At 36.5% G+C, this 21,594-nt stretch overlaps 2 protein-coding genes across 2 annotated transcripts; one reads left to right on the forward strand and one right to left on the reverse strand.

Annotated features, from left to right (window-relative positions):
* The first annotated feature begins 6,942 nt into the window (after positions 1-6,942).
* On the forward strand, positions 6,943-10,459 carry LOC147407364 (uncharacterized). The gene has a single exon (XM_086435896.1). It carries the CDS (start codon positions 7,830-7,832, stop codon positions 10,350-10,352), a length of 2,523 nt encoding a protein of 840 aa, XP_086292022.1. The 5' UTR covers positions 6,943-7,829; the 3' UTR covers positions 10,353-10,459.
* A 107-nt stretch (positions 10,460-10,566) lies between these two features.
* On the reverse strand, positions 10,567-14,245 carry TLP2 (tubby like protein 2). Its single transcript, XM_086435897.1, has 5 exons — positions 13,272-14,245; positions 12,794-13,157; positions 12,596-12,689; positions 11,650-11,782; positions 10,567-11,556 (listed from the first exon to the last, which is right to left on the reverse strand). The coding sequence occupies exons 2-5, from the start codon at positions 13,145-13,147 to the stop codon at positions 10,884-10,886; spliced, it is 1,254 nt and encodes a 417-aa protein (XP_086292023.1). The 5' UTR covers positions 13,148-13,157; positions 13,272-14,245; the 3' UTR covers positions 10,567-10,883.
* Positions 14,246-21,594: the final 7,349 nt, after the last annotated feature.

A 21,594-nucleotide genomic window follows, 5' to 3' on the forward strand; every position in this document is an offset into this window, starting at 1 on the left:
ATGGACTCTTTAAGATCATTGGCGCCTGAGATGATATTCTGAGAAACCCCTCCAGGTTTTGGCTAATCTTTGATATGTTTTGTGCTTTCAAACTTAATGACATACCTCCATTGACCTCTGTCTTCTATGAGAGATTAATAAAAATGACCTAAATATTCTCATATTTAACCACTTATCAAAAATTCGGCTTATCTACCCAAAAAATTCCACCATTTTCAAGTTGGGCTAACCCAACTTCAAAGTTGCTCTGCGATCTATCAACCAATCTCATACATTATAGGTAAAAATCCAAATGTCACAGAAGATTAATATAGTGATGATCCTAACGAAATATATAATTAGTATTCAAGTAAATTTAAACTTATCTTTATAATTAATTTAAAAAGTTATTTTAAATAGATAATCCTTTATATCATATTATGTCATTTAACTAGATGTAGGCATGGGCATTCTCTTTGGAGTTAAGAGTGTAAAAGTGAAAAAATAATAAAGTTAGAGGGATATTATAAATAATCTTTGAGGTTAAAAGGTAAAAGAAGAAAGATAGTAAAATTAGATAAATATTATTTAAAAAAGGGTAAAAGAGAATCTATTAAAATTGAAGGAATATTATTGAAAATGGGAGGGGAGGAGAGAAAAGACAATATAGTTGAAGAGGGGTGAAGAGAAGACAATAAAATGAGTAAGAGTAAAAGTTGGGGGTGTTAATAGAAGCTCTCTCTCTTTTTGGCTAGATTTATATATATGAGACTAACCATAATTGTAAACAACTATTGGAATTGTTTGAATGACTGTTATAATGCTTCCTAATGTTGAGACTATAATTTGAGCCAAACTTTGTAGAGTATGTTTTAATCATTAATTGGGGTGTCGTAAGTAATTCATAAAATTGAGGTGTAATAAGTAAAAATTGAGGTGCCAGTAGCAGCTCTATATAATTTTTTTTTTTTTTGAATTTTGCACATAAACATATTTTTCCAAAGATTGTGATCTTATATCAATATGAAAAAAATATTTCTCAGATCCCCTTTTTTTCATTGGGGAGAGAAATTTATTGTCCATTTCTCACTCTATGATATCAAATTTGTTCCTATTAGGTCATCCTTGAATCGATACCAAACAAACCAATTTGTGATACAATTTGTTCTAGGTACATAGAACACAATAAATCACATATGATTTTTATAAAACCAACTATATGCAAATCGCTGAATTTTTTTCATTGGATTCGATTACAACACAACCTTCGCAAGCCCAAATATGAAAATATAATGCATTTGCTTGAGGAATTTGATAATAAAAAATAAAAAAAAAAAAAATTTGGTTTTTTAAATGACATCTTCCCTCTCTTCATAAATTTTAACTTCTCTTCAATGCAGGAGGTATAATCCATAAAGTGCTATTTATTTATTTTTAGCCAGCAAATAAATATTTACATTTTGTATAGTCTTTGAAATATAATACTTGTTAATTATAATTTGATTAACAAGACAATAAATTTTAGATACAATATTTTTTTGGGGTGATTTGGACGTGCACAACTCTATTTTGCTGAATGTTAGAGATGCCCTATGTTTTAAATTGACAACATGCATCCATTTGCCTCAATTTTCTACATAGATTAAGAAAAAAAAAACTCAAACACCCTCATATTCAATCTCTAGTAAGAAAAATCCAGATTTTTCTTCTCAAATCCATCCATCTTCCATCTTTTTGTGCAAAATTTTTAACTCTGATGAGTTATCTTAAGATTTTATCTACTTCGAGTCTAATGGCAAGATACAATTTTTGAGAAAGCATAAAAAGATATAATTTTGGATGGAAAAATCTAGGATTTTCTACGAAGGAGGCAAGGTAGAAAATGATGGATGAAGATAAGGTTGAATAAATTAAAATTAGCTAGGAAATCTAGGGTTTTATGTAAGGAGTTGGCTCTAGGTGAAAATGATGAATTGACCATAAAGTTGAGTAGACATACTATGGAGATTGGAGAGTTAAAAAAATACTGGTTTTGAGAAGAATAATATTGGCTTTTGGCTAAAGGTTGAAGATGAAGATATTGGAGTTTTTTCCTCTTAGTCTATTTGAAAGATAGAGGTCAAGGGATGCACGTCATTAGTTTCAAAACATATAAGGATACCTCTAAGATTCAATAAAATGTAGGGGGCATGTCTAAATCACCCAATTTTTGTGCCACATACATGTTTTTATTTGATTTATTATTTCTATATATTATGTTTATGTATTACATATAATTTTTTAACATTATGATTATGTATAAAGGAGTAAACTGGTACCCAATTACCAGATAACTACTTACCCAATCTTTTAACATTTTTGGATTTGATTTTGGGTAGTAATCTTAAGGACACCCAAACTTGGGGTAAAGGCTAGTAAATTTATTTTATTTATAATTTATATAAAAATATCAATAATCAAATTATTAAATATTAATCAAGAAGTATATAGAAATAAATGTTTTGTTTTTTTTGTGACCTACATTAGAATTAAAAAAAGAATGTTAGAGAATTTTATCATTTTTACTCTCCTTACCTGAAAATCCATTCATATTCTATATTTCATCCACAAACAAATAACCTATACCATAAAAATCTTGAGAAATATTTCGCCACTATCATACACAAACGAACAGTACACCTTTAAAAATTAAATTATTTCGATCATTAAAAGGGGGCTAAGAAGCTCTAACAGATTCATACATGCATCAAAGCCTATAATAATAATAAAACAAAACAAAAAAAAAGAAAAAAGAATGAGATGTGACGGAGAATAAGGTGCTCAGAATGGAAAAGTATAAACTTGTCCTCAATCCTCGCACAGATATGTGAGTGTGAGTTCAGATTAACGAGCACCTCCTTCTTCCACACATTTCCATCTTTACTTTTTATATTTTATTTTTAAACGAAAGATTGACTACCAGGGTTTTACAACAGAAGAAGGAGAACTGAGTAGAATGGAAGGAAAAAAATAAAGTTGCTAACAGGAGGCAAAGAAATGCTTAAAGCCTGCTCAAGAGAGAATCCGATGCAAAGAGAAATGTTAGGGTTTGGCCCCCACACCCTCCCCCTCTCCCTCCCCCTTTATTATGCAGAGTTATCTATACTCTAAACCCTAAACTTTCTACCACTGTTGACTCGTTAGGTAAGGTATTGGTTTCAAGTTACACAAACACCCTCTATTTTTCATCAATTAACCTCCTCTAACCCCTCACACCAACCGAATCGAGTCCCAGTAAGGAAAAGAAAAAAAAAAAAAAAAAGACAAATCAACTGCGATGATTGACAAATGGACGGTCCACGATTTTTCAACTTGTAAACTGGGGCTAGAAGTTTTGGAATGAAATGATTTTTGGTGAGGATGATCCCCTCACCGTAGAGATCATCCTCACAAAAAATCAGCCCATTCCAAAACCTCTAACCCATGTTTTAAAAAATGTTTGTCAAAATGTTTGTTGCTGAACATTTCCCATATATATATAGGGTAGCGTTCAATGGCAAACTTTTTAGCAAACTTTTTGGCAAAACATTTTTCAAAACATGAGTTAGAGGTTTGGAATGGGCTGATTTTTGGTGAGGATGATCTCTACGGTGAGGAGATCATCATCACCAAAAATCAGCCAATTCCAAAACTTCTAACCCCATCAAAAACAGTTTACAAAAAATGAGCGGTCCACAATTTTTCAACTTGTAAACATGGGTTAGAAGTTATCATCCTCACCGTAGAGATCATCCGCACCAAAAATCAGCCCATTCCAAAATCTCTAACTCATTTTTGAAAAATGTTTGCCAAAAAGTTGGCCATTGAACGCCCCCCTATATATACGTAGAGATCATCCTCACCAAAAATCAGCCCATTCCAAAACCTCAACTCAAGTTTTGAAATGTTTTGCTAAAAAGTTTGCCCTTGAACGCTACCCATATATATATATATATATAGGGAAATGTTCAGCACCCTAAGTTTTACCACACACTTTAACAAACGTTTTTTGTCCTACATGGGTTAGAAGTTTTGGAATGAGCTGATTTTTGGTGAGGATGATCTCTATGATTAGAAGATCATCCTCCCCAAAAATCAGCCCATTCCGAATGTTTTAGCCCCATGTTTACACGTTGAAAAATCGTGGACCGTCCATTTTTTGTAATCAATTTTGATGGGGTTAGAAGTTTTGGAATGAGCTGATTTTTGGTGAGGATGATCTCCTCACCATAGAGATCATCCTCACCAAAAATCAGCTCATTCCGAAACTTCTAACCCATGTAAGACAAAACGCGTTTGTTAAAGTGTGTGGTAAAACTTAGGGTGCCGAACGGGACCCATATATATGGGTCCCGTTCAACAGTTTGGCAAACACTTTTTCAAAACATGGGTTAGAGGTCTTGGAATGGGCTGATTTTTGGTGAGGATGATCTCTATAGTAAGGAGATCATCCTCACTAAAAATCAACTCATTCCAAAACTTCTAGCCCCAATTTACAAGTTGAAAAATCGTGAACTGTCCATTTTTTGTAAACCATTTTTGATGGGGTTAGAAGTTTTGGAATGGGCTGATTTTTGGTGATGATTATCTCCTCACCGTAGAGATCATCCTCACAAAAAATCAGCCCATTCCAAGACCTCTAACCCATGTTTTATAAAATGTGTTTGCCAAACTGTTGGCTATTGAACGCTACCCTATATATATATATATATAGGGTAGCGTTCAATGGCCAACTTTTTGGCAAAACATTTTTCAAAACATAAGTTAGAGGTTTTGGAATGGGCTGATTTTTGGTAAGGATGATCACTACAGTGAGGAGATCATCCTCACCAAAAATCATCTCATTCCAAAACTTCTACCCATGTTTACAAGCTGAAAAATCGTGGATCGTCCATTTTTTGTAACTGTTTTGATGGGGTTAGAAGTTTTGGAATGGGCTGATTTTTGTGATGATGATCTCCTCACCGTAGAGATCATCCTCACTAAAAATCAGCCCATTCCAAAACCTCTAACTCATGTTTTGCCAAAAGTTGGCCATTGAACGCCCCCCATATATATATATATATATAGAGAGAGAGAGAGAGGGAAATATGATTGATAAATATATATATATAAAGGGAAATGTTCAGCAACAAATATTTTGGCAAAACATTTTTCAAAACATGGGTTAAAGGTTTTGGAATGGGCTGATTTTTTGTGAGGATGATCTCTACGGTGAGGAGATCATCATCACCAAAAATCAGCCCCTTCCAAAACTTCTAACCCCCTCAAAAATAGTTTCACAAAATGGACGGTCCACGATTTTTCAACTTGTAAACATGGGTTAGAAGTTTTGGAATGGACTGATTTTTTGGTGAGGATGATCTCCTCACCGTAGAGATCATCTTCACCAAAAATCAGCCCAATCCAAAACTTTTAACTCATGTTTTGAAAATATTTTGCCAAAAAGTTAGTCATTGAACGTTACCCTATATATATATATATATATATGAGGACGGTTCATGGGGCAATAATCGTGACAAAATCTATGACAATGGTATTTGTCTTATATGAGTTAGAAGTAATAGATTAGTTGATTTTTGGTGAGGATTATTTCTATTGTGATTTACAAAAAAATTGACAGCCCACAAGATCATCCTTACAAAATAACAGTTCATTCCATATATATATGGGATAACGTTGTTTTGACAAAACTCAAAAAACATTCTAGACAACTCATTTTATCTTATATGGGTTAAAAGTTTTGGAATGAACTGAATTTTTGTGAGGATATTCTATATAGCAAGAAAATCAACCTCTCAAAAAATCAGTCAGTTCTGAAATTTCTAACTCTAGTTTATAAGTTGAAGAATTGTAAATCGTTAATTGTTTACCGTTAGTTTGTAATCACTTCTCATGGGGTTAGAAATTTCAGAATTAACTGATTTTTTGTAAGGATAATCTCCATTCCAAAACTTTTTAATCATATAAGACAAAATTTTATCTAAGATTTTGTAAAAAAAACCCAACCAATATATATATGGGAAATGTTCAGCAACAAACATTTTGGCAAAACATAGGTTAGAGGTTTTGGAATGGGCTGATTTTTGGTGAGGATTATCTCTACGGTGAGGAGATCATCATCACAAAAATCAGCCCATTCCAAAACTTCTAACTCCATCAAAATGGTTTACAAAAAATGGACGGTCCACGATTTTTCAACTTGTAAACTGGGGCTAGAAGTTTTGGAATGGGCTGATTTTTGGTGATGATGATCTCCTCACCATAGAGATCATCCTCACCAAAAATCAGCCCATTCCAAAACCTCTAACCTATGTTTTGAAAAATGTTTCGCCAAAATGTTTATCAAAATGTTTGTTGCTGATCGGGACCCTATATATATATATATAGATATATATATATTACAATATTAAAACTTGTTTTAATTTCCAAAAAATAGATATTCATGTTTTGTTACCTAGGAAATACAAAGATATAAGAATAACTCACCGAGTTTCTGACCTTACTGGTGTAAACTGAACTTGTTGACTAGAAGTGTTGAGTCTATTGAATCAGGAGCCAAATCACATCGCATATTTTATCGGATATGTATCTAAAGGACGTAGAATTGACACATTTGCATAAGATCCACCATGAGTGGTTGTGAAGATGAAGACACTTAAAATAAATTGGGGAGATTAAAATGCAATTTATCTTCACAATATGAGTCACCTCGAGATAAAAGAGAAGAATAAGAAACGGAAAATGCGGGAATAACACAAACGGAAACAACAAAGGTGACAAAAATGATGTGGTGGCACGCACATAACCATAGATGCTTTTTAGTCGTATCTCGCGGGAAAGCATCTACAATAATGTGCACGACACCACATTATGAGTGGTTGTGAAGATGAAGACACTTAAAATAAATTGAGGAGATTAAAATGCAATTTATCTTCACAATATGAGTCACCTCGAGATGAATAAGAAACGGAAAATGCAGGAATAACACAAACGGAGACAACAAAGGTGACAAAAATGATGTGGTGGCACACACATAACCATAGATGCTTTTTAGTCGTATCTCGCGGGAAAGCATCTACAATAATGTGCACCACACCACATCATTTTGCCACCTTTGTGTCTCCGTTTGTGTCACCCCAGCACGACTCAAATATATTATTGGTATTATTAAAGATCTAAAGGTGATTATGGCATCATGCAGAATACAATGATCATGGTCAAATGACATCACATTACAGCAAATGTTATCAACTAATACTAGAGAGAGATTAACGAATGGGTTTGGGTTGGGTTGGCGGGAAATTGTGTACCACACATAAGGTAATTAGATTAGATCTTGACTCTTTGATTGATAACTTGGTACTGGGTATTGATAGAGGGTCCATCATGATTTATAGTCATGTGTATACTATCAAATATCATCAAATGAACGAACCATTTTGCTTATCCAACGGCTGGGATCATGGTAGGTGGGGCACATACAAGCCCATCAGAACCTCTATCCGACACCTTGAGAAAATATTTAGAGGAAAGAGAAATGAGATGCTAGACCAGCATACCAAGGCAAGCCTCCTACAAAAAGAATCCCATTTTCTTCACAATATGAGAAAACAAAATGGGGCCTATGGGGTGGGAAAGTTGGCTGTTGGGTTAAAAAAAGATTCCTTATTTCAAAACACCCTAAATGAGCCAAGGTATCTGCTGCAAACCTATATATACTCTATCCCACATCCCACAAGTTTTATCAAACTTACCTCAATTCAGTCCTCTTCCCTCCCTGGCAATCCAATCGACCACTCACTACTATCCATCCTCTCCTTTTGATTAGCATGGCAGATCCAGCAGGAAGGCAGCCATTTCGCTTTCGGTTCCCATGGCTCGTCAATGCTCCCCGTGCTGCAGCTGAGTCCCAAGTCACAATCCAGCCTACCACCACATTACGGGCCCCAATTAGGCCTCCTGGATCTGCCTCTTTGCAGCCGACTTTCCTACCCCAAGCCTCGCCGACGACTGAGTCTCAACCCCCATCACGAGCGCCCTCCCAACCCTCATCTCCGGTGAAAACAGTCACACCCCAACCTCAGGCCCCACCAAAGACTGAATCTCAGCTCCCATCACAAGGGCCCTCCCAACCCTCATCTCCAATTATATCAGTCACACCCCAACCTCAGGCCCCACCAAAGACCGAGTCTCAGCCCCCAGCACTAGTGCCCTCCCAACCCTCATCTCCGATTAAAACAGTCGCACCCAAACCTCAGGCCCCACCAAAGACTGAGTCTCGGTCCCCATCTCAAAGAGTCACTTCCCAAACTCAATCCCCACCAAAGAATGGGTCCCAGCCCCCTTCCCCATCTCGCACAACCTCCCAACCACGAGCAGCCTCTCAGCCCCCATCTCCATCTCGCACAATCTCCCAATCACGAGTTGCCTCACAGCCCCCATCCCCATCCCGCAAGACATCCCAATCACAAGTAGCCTCTCAGACCCCATCCCAACCTCGAGCAACAATTCCCCAACCTTCCGCCCCACCCAAAACTGAACCTCAGCCCCCCTTTCCACCTCGAGTGACAATTCCCCAACCTCAAGCCCCACCTAAAACTGAGCCTCCCCAACCTCAAGCTCCAATTAAGTCTGAGCCTCCCCAACCTCAAGCCCCAATTAAGACTGAGCCTCAGCCCCCACCTCCATCCCAAGCTACAATTCCCCGACCTCAAGTCCCAATTAAGACTGAGCCTCAGCCCCCACCTCCATCCCAAGCTACAATTCCCCGACCTCAAGTCCCAATCAAGACTGAGCCTCAGCCCCCACCTCCATCCCAAGCGACAATTCCCCGACCTCAAGCCCCAATTAAGACTGAGCCCCAGCCCCCACCTCCATCCCAAGCTACAATTCCCCGGCCTCAAGCCCCAAGTAAGGCTGAGCCTCAGCCCCCATCTCCATCCGAAGCAACAATTCCCCAACCTCAAGCCCCACCTAAGACTGAGCCTCCCCAACCTCAAGCCCCATCTCCCATAACCACTAAACCGTGGGTGGTCTCTCAGCCCTCACCTCCATCTCAAACAGCTACTCAGCCACAAAGAGCCTCTCAACCTCTATCTCCACCACGTAGAACCTCCCAACCAGAAACTCAAGCAACTTTGCCACCCCCATTCCAGTCTTTGATAGCTTCTCTGGTGCAGGAAACAACTCAAACAGCCTCACAGCCCCCATCTACATCAAGCCAAGCCCCTCAACTGCAACCTAGAATTCAAACAGTCTCCCAGCCTCCACCGTTGAGGCCATCTTACTCTCAACAAGAACTACCGGCTGAGAAACTGGCTCAATCCAAGACAATATTGCCTCAGCCACAGCTCCAAGCGCCAGCAACCTCTCAAAGAAATCTAGAGGAGTCTTCTGTTGTTCCTATTGATCCTGATCATCCTCAAACATCAGACGATAAAACAGAAGAAACCAAAGAAAGGAAGCTAGACCTAGAAGCAAAGAAGGAAGAGAAGCCGCTCACGATCCCCGCTGATGATGAGCCAAAGCAGAGGACAATCACTGAGCTTCTTAACATGGCATCTGGTTCCAACCAACAACTCAAAGGCCAGTCAGGTATTACATCTCAAGCCAGAAAAAATCATCTGGAGAAGCACAGGAACGGGAGCACCGAAACCAAACCAAGATCTTCAGCATCCGTAATGGAGCGACCTGCACTGCACAAAGAGATCAGGGGTGATGTTTCAAGGCTTGTCAATAAGCTGACGCTGGAACATCCAAAGCAACCCCTAGATGAGAACCTGGTAAGTGTTATAACCTTAGCTGGTGAAAACAAAGGAGCATTCATGCATTTGGGTTTGGAGTCAGCGAAAAAGGAAGGCTCAGTCCATATTCACAGGGGATATAAGCTCAACGAGGGTGACAACCCCGAATTGACCACTGATGGGGAGGGCAGCTCCAAGGAAAGACAGTTGAGTGATCCAACATCCAGAGAAGAAACATCAGATGTGGCATATATTAACAGCAATATACAGAGTATCAATAACTCAATTATGCACGACAGTTCCTTTAGCGAAAGGAATCCTGGAGTTAACTTGGTTCTCTCTCGCAAACAAACAGAACCCAACAAGTCAACCAGGAAAATGGAGTATGTTGAAGCACGCAAGGCCGATTTCAACATAACACAATCTGAAAAGCTCACTTATGAGCCAGTGGTCAGAAGACGGTGCCTCAGAGGCCTTTTCTTGGAACCCAGTGACTCTGATCCAGACAACCCAAACAAAAATCGGCGTCATGGATGTCTCTATGGCTGTGAAGAGAAGAAAAAGGGCAGAGACAATAGAAATGAAGTTTCTATAACAAGTGACAAGTAATTATCTAAGGATACAGTTTACATTGGTGGTCTAGGATACCTACACACTCATACTATATGTACTTAATAATTATATTCAATAAGAAGGATGCTCTATCCTTCCCTCAAGCATGTTCTGTCAGTTTTCCTGATACTGCTTATTATGTTTAGGACTGAGAAGAAGCATATTTGGAGTGTGTATTGTAAAATCCATTTGCTTACTTTTGATTGAAATAAAGAAAAATTATAACCTTTTGTGCAGTTAAATAGAAAATACTGATTATGGCAAAATTAAATATCAAATACGCAGAAGCAATAAAGCTACATAATTGGAGGGACATTGTTGCAGAAGAAGATAAAATAAAAATGAAACTTACAAGACTCTCTGCAGGCCTGCCCACCTGCCATCGGATAAACTAATGCCTGCATGGCTAAGATGATTTGTGATGAGAAACAACAGAGATAAAAGAGCCTTCATTGAAGAAAATAATTACAACCAACTTTTGGTGAAAGCAAGAACATAATCTTTTTTCTATGAAAGATCTGGGGAAGGTCATTCACAAGCAGGTTTTGTGTCAAAGCTGCTCAAGCATATAGCAAAGGCTTGGAAGGCAGAAAGCGGGTAACGATAATCCATAGTAAAGATATCTTTCCCTATCTTTCCAAACTGCAATATAACTCTCTCTTGCTCCGCCAGCAGAACATGTTGTGATGGTTCCACGGTTGCCACAAGCTGAAAATTCTTGACTGAAGCTACTGTAACACGTCCCCTAAAATTTAAGCACCAGCACTGCAGCTGCTCATGCCATCTAGGAGCCTTGTTCTTTAGAACCAACGGCTCTCCTGTGCCATGGACCGATATAGGTGGCTCAGAGAGGCTTGTGGAGCTGAAATCCACAAGTGGATCCTTGTCTTTCAGAACTGATAAAAGAGAAAATTGCTCCTCGAGGGAAGGCAAGAATGTGGTTGGTGTTGGGGCAGTGCCGCCTTCCTGAATTGAAGAGACAGGGATGGAATGCATGGTGCATTGCATTCTCCTGGGGCCTCTAGAACGGAGTACATTGAGCTCATATGAAATGGTGGCAATGCTGTAATTACCAGCTGGGACTCTTGGAGATACCTGCTTCAAATGGAATCTTCGATTTGACCGACAGTTAGATTGAACTGCAGTGTCATATGGAGGCTGGCTGTCGTAAATTGTGAATTTGGTACCCAGAAAATTGGACCTGGGAAAGAGTTCGCTGATAAATTGTTTGCATCATGAAATGAAAAATGTTTTAAGACCTACATTAGAAGCTCAGACATTAACCAAAATTTACCTCAATTTTCCAATATATGTATGGCTAGCTCGAGAGAAATCGTCTGCAACCAAGGATATAAGGAACTCCGTGCTTGTTGCCTTTCTAATCTTTCTTGCAGCAAACAACAATTTCCCGTTTTCTCCCAACAGAGCTGTAATTTTGTAAAACTAATCAGTAGCTATTTTTTCCTTTTTGGGGTAGGCGAGCAGGTTAGTGGATGGGAATTAATGTGTTGAAGGTGAAATATTTGAGGTTCCCAACAGGTAAGACTGGTTTGAGCAAAATGTTTTCTAGCTTTTATTTTTTATTTTTAAAGCTATCCCTTGAAAAGCGAAAGAGTAATATCTCAACCCTACGTATCATAGTAAACAAAGAAACAGGGTTGGTTTCAGGAACTTGGCACAAGTTTTCACCTTTGCATGTAAAAAACCTTCAAAATCTGATTTCAAAATTATGTTATTGGATGAATCGGGATTATAAATTCTCTAATTTTCGTCCATTAAATAATATTTAAGTACTTGGAAAGTGTGTTTTAAATTGTCAAGTAGCAAATATTTATTTACCAAGATCTGATTATGATTATGAGTTATTAAATGGTAAAATGAGTAAAAATTTGTAATTTTAGGGATTAGAATTCGAGAGGTTTGGGGTTTAAAAGCACGCTTAAACAAGGTGTGTATTTAAGTATATTACATCTAAAATCTGAATTTCAAGTATGTTACATCTGAAATCATCTCAACCACAAATAAGTTATCTATTGAAAAGAAAAAATAAAAAAGAAAAAAAAATCATTCACAGGGCAATCTTGAATCACTCAGCATTATGAATGGAATGGTTGTAATTGAGCTACCATAACATCTGTTTTCATGAAACAAATCATTTTCCCCTTTGTTATCCTAAGATCAACATTTCAACTAACACTACAGAAGTTTAATTAGAAAATAAAATGAGAAAAATTATTTACCAGGTCCAGGTGTTAAACCAAGATAAAGCCGATATGTAGAAGTCTCTCTTTCCCTTCTGATGAAACATTGTATCGGAAAATCGCGTGGCCCCGGCTATTTAACAAAGATTAAGAAACAAATTACCATTTCAGTAAGAAAAAAGAGGGGAAAAGGGAGAGAAACAAAATCAAACAAGGAGGAAGAAAGATCACCACCACCTGCTTTAATGAAATTGGGAAGGTGATCCTTCCACATTCCTCAGGTGTCTTCACAATCTCTCTAGTAATCTCTCTCCATGACCTACAAACCGAAGCACAAGCGACAACATGCTGCCTCGCAGGCCACGTTGTCTCACTTGCCTCAAGCCTCTCTATAACATCGAGGAGCAATTCCTGAGGTAGATTTGCCCATCGACTTTGCTGAACCATTCCGTATTGAAATCGAAACACATCGGCTGTGATATTAGACCTTGTTCGGCTGTGTGCGTGCTTTCCTTCAATACCTCGCTTCGACATGTTTCCAAATCCATCTTTTATCTCTTTCAGCTCACGAACAATGCTCTTGAACGACATCGAATGTACTCTGAATTTAAAAGCACAGAACTTTTAGAAAAAATTAATAGAGAATTCTCAGATCTAAGACTCTTCAGAATCTGTGATACTTTGTTACTTTGATTAAACGATTAAATCGACTTACTAGAGAACGATCTGGGGCTATCGTTTAGATCTTGAAAGAAATCCAAATCTGAACCTTCTTTGAATAGTTGGTTTATGGTGATAAACAAACTGCTCAATCAGACAAGACACCGGCATTGAAAGGACATTAATGCGACATTTGCGTTGCGATTAGTACTTCAAATCTCACGAGAAAAAAGAAAGAAATAAAAAAAAAAGGCAATTTTTTTTTCTTGTTTAACTTCTACTGTCCAGACTCCGTACGGCAAAAGAATTGGTTATCTGGAAATTCCTCAAAAACTTGTAAAATCGCATCCAATGCTGCAGCAAACCTCACACGGTTACGACTTCAATATGTCTTCAAGTTTGATTTGTAGATTACTCCAAATTTCTTTTAATCCTCAAAAACCTTCATGAATCTCGTAATTACAGGAAACACAAAAATGCAATGCAACCGATTTTAACATCGATTGCTGGAAATGAGTCGTAAATCTTGGAGAGAACCTCCAGAATCACCGAGAAATATCAAAATAAACCGATAGATTAATTATAAGACCTAAAAATGCCGAATCGTATACGTATCAATCGACGTAAACGCGTTGGAAATGATTAAATAACCTCAAATTAAGAAGAAAGGCGAAAGATCCAACCTTTCACACTCCAATGCCCCCAAAAACCTAAAACAAAAACCAGAATCTCAGACTGGAGAAACACAAGGAAACTCAAAAATATCGACCATGTCCTCAATCTTCTTCACTCAAAATCCTAACATCTCCTCCTCATCCTCCCCGCCGCCACAATCTCCGCTACCGATTCCAGCATTTCACTTGGACGGGTTGAAATCTCTTTTTCCTTTTTCCAAGAACAGAAATCAATTTTCCTGAAAAACCGCTTTACTTGTTTTTCTTTTTCTTAAAAAATAATAATCAGGGTAGGCTTTGCTAGCGTGGCACTACGTGCCAAAAGATTCTCCTCGAGATCTACCCCAATTTTCCTCCTCTTTTTACTGAAAAGGCAACGGCGCTTCGACGGCCCCTTTATTCGCTTATCCTACCTTCCTTTTGATTAAAAGAAAAGATAATCATTCATTAAAATTTCTTCGTTTTGTTCGTACATTCGGTTGCAAGTTAATACGGTACAAAATAGATTCTATTTGTTGGATCAATTGATAATCTTATATCCGTTCTATACTTTACACTCTGTAGCTGATATCTTTGGTAGTATGTATTCTAATAACTTATCGCGAGTAGTATAAAATAAAAGAGTTATCTATTATGCTTTTTCCTCTTACGTCAAACGTAGTCTTTTTCTTTTTTTCAAACTCGCGGAAAGTGGTTTCTATTTGGTCCCACAACACCTGTTGTATGTCAGATGAGTCCTTATAACTTGACTCATCTTTTCTGTACTCAGTGTGCACCCCCCTTCACATCACTCTATAAAATCATAAATATCTCAAGCAAAAGATCTAAGGTTCCTTCAAGGGTGAGTCCAAAGTGAGTCCGGTTTTGAGGACTCAGGTCAGATAACACAGGACACGTACATGGCTCACGCTGGCTGGACCAGAGTTGGAGGAGAAATAATTGCACTAAAGCAACACAGACCATGCTGTTAACCAGAATCTTAAATGGGCCCATTGTTTATGATTAATAAATAAGAACAAGGGCTGAGACTTTGTTAACGACGCAATGTCAATTAATGAATTATAGTAGAAAGAGTCCAAGAAAGTAACGATTCTAACACTATTTTATACTAGAATTCAGATTTAAGTATGTTAGGATAGGATATTTTTATTGACAGAACGAACAGATATAAGTAGGACAATAGAAATTGAAATCCATCAATACCAATAGGTGACCATTTAGATGTTGTTTAGAGAATGAGAATTTGAATGGCTAAAGTAGAGATGTGTTGTGGAAATTTTATGTCACATAAGTATCCTAATCAAAGAAATTTTGCAGTTATACTTTATGTCCTGCCAAACACTCACACTGCCTTGAGATCCTCAATGCAATTAGATCAAATTTTTGCAAGAACTTGTTCTAAGCATTGTGTGGTATTTACCAACGAAATAATTGTTGAAGTCAGATTATATTTTACTTGAATCAATCAACCTCGATATATATGGTATGGTGCATGAAGTACGTAGGATCTTCTTCTCCAATCAGCTTCTTCACTATTATCGACTGTTAGAAAATCAATCTAACACTATAAAAAATACTCAAACTTACTTAACTGACGTGGTATGTGTACAAAATCATAGATTTTTTCCCTTAAAGATACATAAGGAAAAAGTCTATGATTTTGTGCACATTCCACGTAAGTTGAGTATTATTAATTGATTAATTAGTCTAAAAGATTGAACTATTGAACAATGGGAAAACTATGAATATAACAGGATCATGAGGTTTAATTGGGATATGACACATCCTGAGAGTAGAGGAAAATATATTCTTAATACTCTCCCTCATCCATAAAAGTGGAAAGATTCGAATCCATGACTTATACAAACATAGTGCTTCGATATCATGTAAAATAATAAATATCAATTGATTTGCTTAGAAAACTATAATGACCCCACATAAGATTTATATAGAAATTAACAGAAGATGATAAAACTTTATCTAATGGTATTATAATCTAATCAAATCTCTAATATTATTTTAATATCATGTTAATCAACCAATTACTCCAAAAAACTAATTTATTGGAGAAAAGGAGAACTATGATTATAAGAGAATAAGAGGTTTAATTAGGATATAACACACTCCAAGAGCGGAGAAAAATATACTCTCATCAAATTTACTTGAAAAGATAAAAGAGAGTTTAATTTTGTTATTTTCATATATATATATATATATATATATATAACACCGCAAGAGGGGAGAAATATATACTCTCAACAAGTTTACTTGAAAAGATAAAAGAGAGTTTAATTTTGTTATTTTCATATACATATATATATAACACCCCAACAGGGGAGAAAAATATACGCTCAACAAGTTTACTTGAAAAGATAAAAAAGAGTTTAATTTTGTTGTTTTCATATATATATATATAAAGTTTGGTGCCACCATTTTGCATTGTCGATCCAAATAATTTTTGGACTCTAAAAATCTATGGGAAGATGGTTCGTTCTCGTCTATGTATTATAGGAATAACTCAAACCGTTGACTTGAATGACGAGTTTTGATTGTTCAATTGGTGATGTGTCAGTATTTGTGTTATTGACATACACTTGTTTAATATGAAGAGTTCGCATCAAACTCTAACTTACCAGTTGTCCGAAAATGTTAAGTCGCAACCACGTGTTATATATTAACTACAATCACCTTATCCGCATATGAAGCGGGAAATCGCATTTATGATGATCAGATTGGAACGAGGATGAGACAGAGACACACACATGCACGTGAGGTGAGACTGCGAACAAAAACTCATAATTAAGGAAAAATTGGTGTGGTTATAACAATTCTCTTTTGTTAACATGTTAAAATGCATTAAATACACCTTCCGATCGAGGATGCTATTTTTCAGTCCAATTCTTTTTAGGGAGTTGTTATCGTCACACCAACTTTTACTAAGGCTATGCCAGCTGTGTGCAATTCTTTGGTAATTTACTTAGGAATTGATGTGGCATTAGTAAAAGTTGATCTGGCAATAGTAGCTCTCTTTTTCATTTTAAAAATTAACTTGTATTTTTTCCTATGAAGTTGTTAATGAACGTTCCACAGACCTAAGGGAATTTACATAGGAAGAATTATTTTAATACCCAGATATAAAGTCTTCTTGCAATATGCCTCTCAATTTTTGCATATTAACTTAATAATCCAACTGTTTCCAATTAAATGTTTCCAAGTCTTAAGAAATGACTTTAAATAGTACTCAAAATAACTTTCATATTTATGGAACCTTATTCATGCTCAAATGACTCTCTAACCTTATAATTTTTTAAGATTTAACCTTTTACATTGAAGCATGATATTTACCTTCTTAAAAGGAAAATTACTTATCCATTTTATTTAAAAAAAAATGTTTCATTCTTCACGAAAGTGTCCTTTTACACCGTGACCAAGCTCAAGGGACGAATTTACTATTTTTTAGATATCAAAATGATGAAATAATATATAATTTTTTTATTTTTTTTTATTTTTAAGCAATGAATGATGTTCCCTCTATTAAATAAATTGTATTATTATTCTCTTATGGAAATTACAATTTGTAGTTTTTCTTCGTTCCAAATTTCCAGCATTATCTATTAAGAATGAGGATTTGTCTCAAGAGAAGGGTTTATGTTGCATGTCATTCTCTAGAGCTTGGGGTCAAAGTATTACTAGAAAAGTTTTGTATACTCTTTAGAGGTCTTGTGATGCTTTCTCCTTTTTGGAGAATAGTGTATAAATATTGCTCTCTAAATGATTAGAATCCTCACTTAGAATCGTTACTTTGAGTGAGATTAATTTTTTTGTATTATACTCTTAATTTAAAAATTTTGTTACTATGTGCAATATATACATTTTAGACATTTTCAGTAAAAAACTCAATTTTCTAAGTGTATTTATTGCATTTTAACGTGTGTCCTAAAGGTACACATTAATCAGACCCTTAACTTAATGGGCTTTCTAAATATATGAAAATGAATCACGTTATAAGTATAATATCAAGATGAGTAATGCTGAAGTGACCTCAAGATTGTACCTCACATCTCACTTTCCTATTGTTCCTACACACTTTCTCATCACGAAAGTGGGATGTGAAGTACAATCTTGAGGTCACTCCTGCACGACTCTTTGAAGATGTAAAGACCTTGTGGTACCCTCCGTTTCTTTGGTGTGGATCCGCAACCAATCGATTTGATCTTTGACAAGAGTCTTATGTAAGAATTTATGGTCCCAATCAAAGACCATATCCTTGATTGAATTCATGGCTCAATGCAGGTCACGCATCATTAGATATATCTGGATCATAAATGTTATTTCTTAAAACCTAGGCCCAATCCGCACCCTAATCTGAACGTGTGGAGCTCAATTATGTTTTAGAGTTTTTTCTTCAATTTACAAAAACTGTGAGGACTTTTTTTTAATAAATTTATGTAATTTCGATATCTATGTATAGTTCGTCCCGATGTGAGGGTGACTTCTACTAACTTTGATAACTTAGTAAGAGTTCAACTCTTATTGAGGGTCGCTGAGCTTACATTGTGGCATCCAAAAACATGATTGTATAGAATGAATTTTATGAACATTGAAAAAGAAAAATTAAATATTAATTTTCACTATTGAATATTAATTTTAAAATTGGGTGTTCCATAAAAGGTTAGTAACCGTCATTTTCAAACCTTGGATCAAGTTAAAAAGTGATTGTTTTTTAATTTGAATTTTTCCATGAAAACTAGATGGCCAAGACGTTGGATTGCCAATAGCGAAACATTTTCTTTACTAACATAGTGAGATTTTAAGCTTTACTAAGAGTCGTTTTGCTTAATTAGATTACCACGTCAGCAATCTAACACCACAATACTCTTAGGGTATGTTTGATTGCACATGGAAAATAGGGTGGAAAATCAATTTCCATGGAAAATGATATTTTTCAAGTGTTTGATTGCACATGGAAATGGAATTCATTTTCCACCCCATTCAAAAAGTCCACTAAATCATGGATTTCACTTTCCCACCCATATGGGTGGGAAAATGAAATCCACCCATATTTTCCATCACCAATTCTTCCCTACCACCACCACCACCACCACCACTACCACCACCACTACCACAATCACCACCACTACCACCACCACCACCACCACCACTACCACCACCATCACCATCACCATTATACTAATTTCGTCATCGTCGTCATCACCATCGTCGTCGCCATCGGCTCCGTCTCCGACCACCTACTATCTTTCTTCTTCTCATTCTTCTCCATCCCTCACCTCATCCGCCACCACTACCACCATGTTCTCCCTCCCATCTTCCTCACTTACCTCCGTCGCCACCGTCACCGCCGCCACCGTCGTTGCCGTCGTGGCCGCCACCGTCGCCGTCGTGGCCGCCACCACCGTACTCGTCGCCGTCGTGGCCGCCACCGTCGCCGTCGTCATGGCCGCCATCGTTGCCACATCCTCCCCCCTCCCTCTTCCTCGTCATCTTCTTCTTCCTCTCCCCCTCCTATCATCTTCTTCCTCCTTCTCCTCTTTTTCTTTTTTCTTATATTTTTCCATGATTTTATCCATGCGAAATCAAACAATAGAATTTGATTTTCCAACCCTACCTATTTTCTACAACTAATTTTCCATGGATTTCAAATTCCATGGAAAGTGACTTTCCATGCAATCAAACATACCCTTAAGTTTCTTCGAAAACTTAGATTCAAACAAAAATATTTTTAAAAATAATTTATTTTGATGTTGATCTTGATCTAAGATTCCACTGAACTTCCACCTAACTCCCAAAATTAAAATTAAAATTCAATGATAAAAAATATTATTAATTTTTTTTTTCTTCTTCAAAATTCTATAAATTTTGTTCTCTACAATCCTTAAGCATCTAATCACATTTTTAATGCCACAAGATGAGCCCAAGGACTCTCACTAAGTGAAATCCTTATTTAGTAAAACAAGTTGGAGATAATCCATTTGATCTCGAACACTCTTACTAAGAGTTAAAATCTTGCTAAGGTAGCAAGGAAAGTAATTTCTATCAGCTTCAAATCGAAGTAACACCCTACTAGTCAAAGATTACAATCCCAGTCAACCATTCGATGGGTTCCATCAAGCAGAACTTCTATCATATAGATTTGATGGGTTCCATCAAGGAAATCTTGTATAAAAAGACCGACTTGATTGCATGATTAGCACCTCCCAGTCAATAGGTTCTGTCAGTTTCTAGATGGACCATTCTTCTTAGGTTACATAAAATCTTATATGGTCCTAATAAAAAGACTAGTCTTAATTGGATGATTAAATTGAAACTTTTAGGTTATATACTCTTAATCTTAAATTTATATCACGTTATAGTATTCTTCGGAAAAATGATTTGGTATACAAATGTACAATTAATTATTACATTGCATCTTATATATATTCCAATAATGGATTCAATCATATCTAGGGAAAGATATCTTGGATCCTAAGCCACAAATTACTTGATTATGCAATGTAAAGACTCATCACATTAAGGCCCTGCTTGGTACCATGAAAATCATTTGTAAATGCAAAAGTTTTCCATCGCAAATGATTTGCATTATTTTTTAAGTTGCAAACTATTTGCTAAAATTTGTGAAGGATTTAAAAGATTTATGCAAATAATTTGCAATGTAAAAAAAAATTCAGAATGTAACCAAGCATCTATAAGTTAGCTTAAAAGTAAAATATAAGATAATATTTATACATTTTTTTTTCCTTGAAAGCAAATAAATATAAGAAAATATTAGCTAAAACAATCTTACGGTGAGTTTGATAAGGGCTTACATATGGTGGTTGCCATCCAAAAGCATACCGTTAGTGTAACACTTCTTAATTGTTAAAAGTTTGTGAATCTCAAAGGTATTAGGAGTTGACATTGCACTTGATCTCTATGACAATCAAATCCTAAATTTAGAACTTGAATATCATATGATTAGTGGCATCGACGAAAATAGATTTTTGATCTCTGATGATCTATGATGATGTGACTCAATTCCAGTTTTATCCTTTCGTTGCACATCAAATGTGAGCCGAATTGTCCTACAATTATCAATAGAGATAAGGAGTTAATAAGGATCTGACCATTAAATTAACATAGATGGGTGAAATGAAATAATGACACTGAAATATTATGTAGCTAACAATCTATACTAATCATACGAAAGGGAAAATTATTTAAACCTCTAGTTAAAGCATAGCAAGACCACAAATTTTAAAATGATAAATTTGGTGGATTAGGTCACATGGACTGGACCTCACCATGGATTGAAATACATCCGTAGGGGGGTCTTCCCATCACAAGACTGGGCCTCATGACAAATGTCTGTAGCCCGACCCAACCTCATATCATTCATGCTTTCCTTGCCAATGCAGGGTCCATTACAAGCTGGGAGAGGCTCTAGTCTGGGCCAGCACGGCCCACTTACACCCTCCAACCTATACCTAGAGGTTAACCAGTTGAGTTCAGGCTGGCCTGAACTACAACAAAACCTGTTCTGGGATTATATGTCCTTGCCCATTACTAGCTAGAACATTATAGGCCCAATCCAGCCTAGTCGTTGGTGAAATAAACTAATCCATTAGAGATGAACTAGGCTTAAACTTAATTTGTCAAAAGTAAGCCGAATCCCTACCCATTTATCTATCCCTTCCCAATATTCAAACT

This window comes from Akebia trifoliata, chromosome 3 (genome assembly GCF_017979445.1).
Source record: "Akebia trifoliata isolate Shusen 1 chromosome 3, ASM1797944v1, whole genome shotgun sequence".
Taxonomy (NCBI): domain Eukaryota; kingdom Viridiplantae; phylum Streptophyta; class Magnoliopsida; order Ranunculales; family Lardizabalaceae; genus Akebia; species Akebia trifoliata.